The sequence below is a fragment of the Montipora foliosa genome, chromosome 4 (genome assembly GCF_036669935.1).
Source record: "Montipora foliosa isolate CH-2021 chromosome 4, ASM3666993v2, whole genome shotgun sequence".
Taxonomy (NCBI): Eukaryota; Metazoa; Cnidaria; class Anthozoa; order Scleractinia; family Acroporidae; genus Montipora; species Montipora foliosa.
This window is the reverse complement of record NC_090872.1, coordinates 5,657,670-5,666,928: the sequence shown is the minus strand read 5'-3', so window position 1 is coordinate 5,666,928 and position 9,259 is coordinate 5,657,670. Positions and strand designations below refer to the sequence as shown.

The 9,259-nt window shown below is 40.7% G+C and overlaps 1 protein-coding gene across 1 annotated transcript; it reads left to right on the top strand.

The window, feature by feature from the left end:
• The first annotated feature begins 2,160 nt into the window (after positions 1-2,160).
• LOC137999622 (uncharacterized) lies at positions 2,161-8,831 on the top strand. Its single transcript, XM_068845444.1, has 2 exons — positions 2,161-2,758; positions 6,287-8,831. The coding sequence occupies exons 1-2, from the start codon at positions 2,383-2,385 to the stop codon at positions 8,557-8,559; spliced, it is 2,649 nt and encodes an 882-aa protein (XP_068701545.1). The 5' UTR covers positions 2,161-2,382; the 3' UTR covers positions 8,560-8,831.
• Positions 8,832-9,259: the final 428 nt, after the last annotated feature.

Genomic DNA, 9,259 nt, shown 5'->3' with positions numbered 1-9,259 from the left:
ATCTGTGAATAGGCGATCGTTCACAGCCCGGTCGAGAAAGTCAAACATCACCCTTTTTTTTTTTTTTTTCCTTCTACATTACTGAGTAAAGTGCTGTTTTTCTTCTTCTTCGTGTATCTTTGAATTATTCGCCTACCATCTTACCCGAAACATTTGTTTTATTACAGATATTTTGATATATAATTGTCTAGATATGCTGTTGAAGTTTACATTGTTAAAAATGACATTTATTGAAGCTTACAAAGGCCTAAACCCTTACGACCAAACAAGACCAAATTTCTCAGAACATCAAGAGAACATCCCATTTTTTTTTATTCACGCTGGATTTCAATCTTTGTTGAAGTGAAAAGGTTTGTTTTCTTAGTTTGACGCTAAAACTCGAAAGTGACCGAGAGGTGGTTCACCTCTTACTTCTTACAGCAGTAATTTAACTCTGAAAGGGTTTCACTTAAATTACACTCAGAAAACGCTCCCATATCCCTCAATTTTCATAATTTTAACCACAAAAGCTTTATTCACCGCTTAGCTTGCATCCGCCATTTTGTTTTGGCGTCCACCGGAAGTTGTTACATCTTTTTTACTTCCTGCAAATTCACGTGACGAAAAGTAATCAGACTTTAAATTTAACCTGGAGATGTCAGCCGGGCGTAGTGGCGCACGCCTGTAATCCAGCTACTTGGAGGCTGGGGTGTTTGAATGGCTTGAGATCGGGGTTCCTGGGGGCGGTTGTCCTATGTAGATCGGGTGTCCACGCTAAGTTCGGCGTCAATATGGGGAACATGGAGGAATCTGCGCTCTCCAGGTTGGTTAAAGAGGAGCGAATCGGCCCAGGGTGGAAACACAGCAGGCAAAAGCTCCCGCGTCAAACAGTAGTGGGATCGCATCTGTGAATAGGCGATCGTTCACAGCCCGATCGAGATAGTCGAACAACACCCTGTTTTTTTTTTTTTTGGTTTATTTGAACGGCTACTTGCTAAGTTCTACAAAATGATTCATTTTATCTATCATTTCGTTCATTGATAGTACTGTTTTTGTTCTTCTGCGTTTACCTTGGGTCAATTTTATTTCTCTTTCAATAGAGCTTTATCTTCGTATTATCCTCCCAATATTTTACCAAGATCATTTGTTTCTTGTGATATATCTTGATCTACATAATTTTGTCTCCTGTTCAAGTTTACATTGTGAAATAAGGCCCGTTTTAAACGTCGCATTTCACAAGTGCCGAATCAAATGCAAATGAGAAAAATGTATTGTTTTCGCTCATTTGCATTAGAGTCGGCACATGTGAAATGCGACGTTTAAAACGGGCGGCCTAACATTCCTATTCTTTGAGGCACCAAACACCAGAAAATAAAAAAAATACAAACATTTTATAAAACAGCGAGAGAACTCTCCATTGATTCACTATGGCTGTCAATCTTTGTTGAAGTAAAAACTTTATTTTCTCAGTTTGACTGTAGCTCTCAAAAGGTACCGAGTGGTGTCTTATTTCTTTCAGCAGCGATTTAACTTTGTCCATAATTTCCATTTCGCTTCACTTGGTTTCGTTTCCCAATTTTATGGCTATTCGAAAATCATCTGAAACCTTATCGAAAGCATGAAACTGGCCATGCGAATAATATACGTACTTTCATTTTACATTGAATTTTACCGCAGAATGTCAGCCGGGTGTGGTGGCGCACGTCTGTAATCTTGCTACTTAGAGGCTGTGAGGGTGGTTAGTTCGGCGTCAATATGGGAAAAAGAGGAGCGAATCGACCCAGGGCGGAAACACAACAGGCAAAAGCTTCCGCGCTAGACAGTAGTGGGATTGCCCCTGTGAATATACGCGACCGTTCTCAGCCCGTTCGAAATAGTTGAACAACACTCTGTTTGCGCTTTTGTTTTGTTTTTTATTTCAAGAATTTTGGTGATATCTTCAGTATTCATTCGTGGGTTACAGCTCTGGTTATAAGAACAGATCACGCGCGTCACACACGCGGGAATCCTTCCGCTTTCCGCGCTACATGCTCTTAACAATCGGGGTTATCTCAAGGGCATCCGGCAAAAAAAAAAAAATTAAAAACCAATGACTAACTTAATCACGACGAAACACTTGACCGTCTGTCAGTCAGATATGTTCTATAAGCTCATTTAGTCGCTCTCTTTTGTGGGAATTGTGATGAATATATTCATGAGCAGATCTGTCGGTGACTCTTAGTGATCTGTAAACACGTTCTTCTTCGCTGCTTTCTTTGTTGTAAGATTTGCATTTGTTTAGAGCATCTGTAGATTCTGATTGACTGATCAAGCAAGCCACAGGAAGATATTTGAATTACAGCAGTAACAAGTTGTGGTTTCGAACTTTGTCGAAACCTCGGGTCTTGTGTTTTCGAATCCTAGATGTCGTCAACCGCGAGATCAACGCGGGACAGAGCCCCGAAATATTCAATAGTGCTGAGTAATGTTTTAGCGGTTGTGTTTCGACCGACTTCTTCTGTTGTTCAAGTCAATAGCGATCGCGATTCTGAAAATTTGGAGGACTTAAAGCCACCACATCAGCTGAACGGATTAGAAGTATTTGATGCATTCAAGGAAGCTAATAAGTCAACGTTGCTCACAAGGTTGACAGAAAGTTTGGGCGAAATCCGGCTCAAAGGTTGGGTTTTTCCTTTTACATTGTTGATCAAAGGTCCACATGAAGACATCGAAGTCATTAAAGAAGCTTGGAGACGCCACTTTCTTCGCAGTCCGGAAAATTTGAGCATCAAAGATATCGGTAAGCTCTCTTAATATTTGGAAGTATTGAATTGCTTTGTTTTTACGATCTTTCAAGATAAAACGTTGTCAGTATTGGTCACACGTTCCCGTGACGGGTACAATCTGAACTTAATTAGTTCAAAACATAAGAAATGTTTCCTCCGGCCGTAATTCTTACATTATTTTAGTTGGAATACCATTGCGAAATTTCATGCTACGTGTAATTAGCCCAAAATTTGAGTCATTTGCGGCCAAAATTTTATTGCAATCAGTGTGCTAACATGGGTTGTGTATATATATACATTTTTTTAAATATATCGAACTGTGTGATTTCGGAACATCTTATTGTTATTGAACGGCTGAAAACACAAAAATAGTCGCAACGAAATTGTTAAGACTCAAACCTTCCCGTGGCAAAAATACTTGATCAATGATACAATAAGTTCGGAAACTGAGCTTTTCCGCTCGAGCAATCGAACGACAAAGGCGACCATTCTTTGTTTCCTCTTTTTTTCATTTTTTTATTTGGAAAACGAGTCATACTTCGGTGACAGTCGTTTTAAAGAAAAAGAAATGCATCTGCATCCAGAAGAGAGTTTAACAACAAATAGCTCTCTTTTTGCCTTCTTTGCAAGTTGACTTAAACTTAACTTCATTTGAATTTTCCATTAAGAAAAAAATGACAAGAGGTTATGGCTGAGTGGCCGAGAATAGCGTAATTAACCATTACCGTTTATGATGCCTATCTCATTAGTTTTGAAACGAAAGCATTTTATAAAAATTCAACGATGGTTGTTTCCTTAGAAACAAAATTGCCTTAAAACCATTTTACTGGCCTCTTACAAAACCGTTTTTGCTTTCCTCGCGCGAGGACAAAAATTCTCTAAACATCAACATATTTCCCTGTCGAGCCGATAATTTTATTCATCAAATTCATTGAGATCCAGACTTTTTTGTTTGTGCCCTGTTAAAACGGAAAAGAAAAAAAGAAACATGTAGGCTATTTTCCGGCTTGTAAAGCTCAATTCTTCTTTTTGCCACGAGCTAGCAAGCCCTTTGAACAATTAAGTAGCAGCGCCCTACAATTAGCTCAATTCGTTTGTTTCGAATTAATCATTACTCTTAAAGTACTGATAGCATAATAGTACCTCCAATGTCATTTCTTTTTCTAAGGGTTAAAAAGTCGCATAAATAGTAAAGTATTATCTCTGATGACCCTTCCGCAACTCTCACGCAATACTGACTCAAACCTTAAAAAAAAAGCACATTTTTAAATGCTATGTTTAAACTATGTTGTTCGGGCCTTATCTTCCAATATAATTGAAGAGCATGTTACGTAACTATGTCAAAAATTTCGAGTTGAAATCATGAAGAACGATGCCAAAAGATTTTTAAAAGCCAATTTGTAAGAAACCAATGACAGGATACATTTATCAACACACTATCGCGACGAGCTTAAAAGGATTAACACGTTGCTTTTTCTACGTGCCCTGACTCATAAACAAGACATGCAAACGAAGCGATTCATCATTTATGCTTAATGCTCCATACAGTGTGACTGGTATTATTTGCAAGGCATTGCTTTGGGCGAGCTCCGTTTACTGGGACACAAATAATACTCCATCTGTTTAGGATATTTTGGCCAAGCCCTGATCAGCTAGGCCGTTTATTGAAAATCATGCATGGCAACCTAGGAAATACCCAAATATAGAAGACATGATCACAGCTGAGGGCACACCCGCCATCCACAAGAAACTAGAAATAGGGAGGGGAGGGAAAATTGATTTTGAGTCTATATTGAATCAGTTGGTGAAAGCGGCGCTCCGCTTAGCTTGCGCACATGGTCAAAGATCTTAAGAAATTCACGGATGACAGGAATATCCAAACAGCAACATGGGAAATAACTAACTAAGCAAGTCACACTCAGCATAAATCCATTTATTTCCTCAGGGCAATAAATTTCTTTTTTTTAAAAGTACAGAGAAGGTATCGATCGGTTAATTCTTTCTTCACCCGGCTGGACCCACAAGCCTTAAGCCGTATGACATTAACCGGCCCATTGACCCCCGAAGCGCACCCGATCGTCTAGTGTCAGAAGGCTCTCTAATTTCTATTGCTGTTTGTAGTTTGGTGTGAGAAATTTAAGAAAAAACGTTCAACTATACTCTTTTGATCCGTGCACATTATGCGACGTTTTAAGAGCGTTTTATGCGACGTTTTGAGTTGTAAACGTGACAGTCCAAACAAGTACTCGCTATTTTTTTCCGATGCTGACTCGGGGATACTCGTTAAAAATCCGAGTGCCACTTCGCAGGAGTCGACGAACTTACTCGGACCTTCCGATTACCAACCAGTTCGGATTCTCTAATCCCTGAACTCTACTGAGGAGACTTTTGCGAGGATCCTCGGGTCATTACGAAATTAACTCTCGTCAAAACAAGTTCTGTTTGATTCTCTTAGTCGGAAAGAAAGAACGAGACGAGCAAACTCTGTCCAAACCTCTAATAATAACACTTTCACTTACCTGTGCAATCAACGAAATCAGGCTTCGGAATTGCCATCGAATGCGATTTTTTATCCAACAGCATTCAGTAGGTTTCTCTTTTGTCCTTACAATCCAAAACCCGAGTAATTCAGTGCTTTATTCAATCGCAGTGAAAACAGAATTCAATAAGCCAATAAAAAATCTCGAAGCAAACTCATCATGAGCCAGCGCCGGAAAATACGCATGATTTCCAGTGGCATTAAGTCTGATGGGTGAAAAAGTGAAGGGTAAGTCAATCATATTGAGCACATGAGATCAATTGAACCAATCATAGCCCGAATCAATGTAGCGAGCGTATTTTCAGCGTAGGGAAAAGTTCGTACCCTGTAGCGCCCTTAATCAAAACCGCTTGCATTTTATATGGCAGAGTCTACAAATTTAACACTTGCTCTCTGCATCTTAAGGATCGAGCGTTTAAGTTTCACATGCACGTACCACCTTTGCACAGTCTTCAAACATTTGCCACAGTGGCGTGCAGTGATTTCAAAAATTGTTCGTAACACCTGGAAGTCCTTAAAGTATTCAACTGTGAATTTCCAATTTCGAGAGATTCATATTTTCCATCGGCATCACGCGAAACCGAAGTCTCTCGAAATATGCCAATGAATTCTTCATGAAATTTTGTGGCGGCAAAAAGTAGTAACAAAATGGTCCTTTGGGACCTAACTGAAAACCGTTGTATAAAGTTCGTAGTGAACTTATTTTTTAAGTTTACAACTTAAACTCCTTTATCTGTACATTAACAACTGAACCGAAAAAATGAGCTTTCGGCTAACTCTACCACTTTTGGTCAGATTTGTCACACCGTTTTGCACGTGCTTTTCAATACTTGACTGGAAGACGTTGCTCGACATGTAATGAGCTGATGGCGACCTTTATCCGTGAAGTCAGGTAATCTAGGCTCGCGCGTGAACGGAAAGCTCATTTTACGGTTACACAGAGATTCAAAAGTGTGCCTTTTTTTGTTTGTAACTGACCAACTTATTCATCATTTTGTCAAAGGTGTAGTAAGCTCCGTTGGTATGGAGGTCATACAACAAGCTCCTTTTCTACCATTGACAATGTCCTTGATGGAAACCATATCAGCCCTGAATAGCAGCCAATTAACGGCAACGAAGCAATCGATTACTGAATATCTTGCAAAGACATACCAGTATGTTCATGTCCCCAAGTTGAATGTCATTCACGACTGCCTTGGGATTTTGATAAAAGAAGGCAAAATTCATCAAACGGACGATGGATACTTCGTCTCAGTGCAGAAACCCGTTGATAAAATCGCAGTGGACGCCCCTAAGGAAAAAGGCGATTCCCAAGAATCCAAGGACTCTCACTGTGTGACTCAGGGTGCTGTTTCAAAAGGAATGGTGACTAAAAGCGAAAAGGCAAAGAAAAAAACAAAATGTAAAGAGACGCAGAACAAAAAGGCGAAGACTTCTGAAAAAGATGAGGAAAGTGTTGAAAGTGAAAAGGGATCCGAGGGTGTCAGGCCAAAGACAGTAACCACGGAGAACGAAGAGAAGTTACTCGAAAAAGACAACGAGAATAACAAGACTCCAAGCGAAATGACAAGCGAAAGCGGCGCCAGTGAAAAATCTGATAAAAAACTTAAAAAGCAAAAGAAAGGCGTTTTTAATCGCATCTCGTGCTTCGTCAAAGGAAAGTCCTTTCCAAGTTCAGACATTGAGGTAACAAAACCGAAGCAAACAGAATCAGAGCCTTCTCCTCTCCCCACCCCTCAAAGCATATCAAGACAGGCAATCATCCCTCCAACAGTGCAAGATAGTACTGCAAACTCAATAATGCAGGCGGCTTCATTCCGAACTCAGAGAGCATTATCCGCACCAGTCGAGAGTCCGTATCCAATAAATGCAAATGTTTCATCTCAGGAAACCGCCGAACTTGTGGACTTTAGGAAAGGAGAAAATAACCGTGAAAGTCCAAAATCACGGCAACTTCTTAGAACTAAGTCTTTGGCAACCGCAGAGCCTCAGCGCTCTGCGCTTCCAGTGCGTGTTATGCGAAGTAATTCGTTCGCAGCTCCGAACACCAAGGCAACGAAAGTTACGCAAACTGCGACCGATTGGGCAAAAGTCGAGCGTCCGTATCCAATGAATGCGAATGTTTCATCTCAGGAAACCGCCGAACTTGTGGACTTTAAGAAAGGAGAAAACAACCGTGACAGCCCAAAATCACGGCAACTTCTTAGAACTAAGTCTTTCGTGACCACAGAGCCTCAGCGTCCTGCGCTGCCAGTGCGTGTTATGCGAAGTAATTCGTTCACTGCTCCGAACACGAAGGCAACGAAAGTTACGCAAACTACGACCGATTGCGCAACAGGAAATTGGGACAGGCACTTGCGCATGAGCTATGGAAACATAGTTCGAAATTCACCGATCAGACAAACAATACATGTATCAAGGCCAAGTTCATGCAATATTGGAATTGTCAGACCCCTGCGTGCGGACAACCAGCGAACGATATCACGAAGTAATTCGGTTAAAAAAGGGACGTCTGGCAAGAAGGGGGGTTCCTTGTCACCTCCGAGTACCCTTGGGGATTCACAGAGCCCTCGTAGTATTTCGTTTTCAAATGGCAGATCAAAAGGTCGTGCGAACAACCCAGTTGTCCGCAGCAGGTCTTTTACGGAGCCTGGGATGATGAGGTTAACAAATCGACAGATTTTCCACCGGGCAACGATCGCTGGGCCTTACTTAGAATCCCCATTACAGCAACTATTGGCGAGCAAACCCCACGGATATTTGTCCCCTCCGAGTCCCGCTGTTCGAGTTACAGTTCAACCAAAAGGGAGACACTTTGCGCCAGGGAAACGCTCCACAACATCTCCTAAAAGGACTCCGCTAAATAGCCCTGTGCGGAAGCCGCATCCAGTTTCGTCGAAAACATCATCACAAAAGCAAATGCCGTCCACCCCAAGGAGGAGACTTGAGTGTTCGTCTCCTGTTTGTTATGATACCGCCTTTATTAACAACAGAGTGGAGAACTGTGCATGTACTGTGGGTATAAACACCGCAAATGTCACCAAGTCTGCTCCGTTTTTTCTCCAAAACAACAATTATAAACATGTGAGTTTACAACCAGATGAAGGCAGCAGTGATCATATCTACCTAGAGGAAATGACTCCGACGGCTTCTGAACTGACGCTAATGGAGGACGAGTATACGGAGGAGACTGGGACAAATAATGAGAGAGGGATCCACAAGCAGGCCACCGAAGAAGGAATCAATGATAGCTTGACTTTTATTGGTATTATTTGATGGAGAAAAAGCATAGATTTTAGGGGTAAAAATGAGTACATTCTCTACATTTCACATTTTATATACAAGCAATGACAAAAAAAAAACGGCCGATTTATTTGCTGGCAATGAAAACCTGTATGTGTTGAACGAAAAATTTCTCTATTCATAATCTCAAACATACGCATTTTCTGGTCTGTATATCTCAAGAGATAGAATCAAAATTCTTCTCATATATTCAATATATGCTGTGAATAATGTCCATAACAAATAAATGGCGTTTTTGTGTTCAACGTTTTGAGAGTATTTGAGCGTGCACGAGGAGATCGGATGTTGGCGGTTGAATTCCGTCAAATATTCATGTTCAGCAATAAGGTGCGATTTTCAAGGGCTGTTTTCAACCTACACGCAACGCGATCGTTTGTTATTGTTTTGAATCTCGAATAGTGTTTTCCGATTGGCCAACTATTTTTGTAGCACCAGTTCGTGCTGTTGAAAACAAGAAACATCGCCATTAGCCTGATCGTCGTGTGGTTTACCGGGTGATTTAAATTAGTGAAACCGCTAAAATTACCTATTATGTTTATGGAGTCGACTGATTAAATTCAGACATTGGAGAATCACCAAAGCGGAATATTTTAAAGAAATATAGACATAACATACTACGATAAAATTATGAAATGATAAGTAGAGAAGGCATTCAAATCAGGACCTAAAAGAT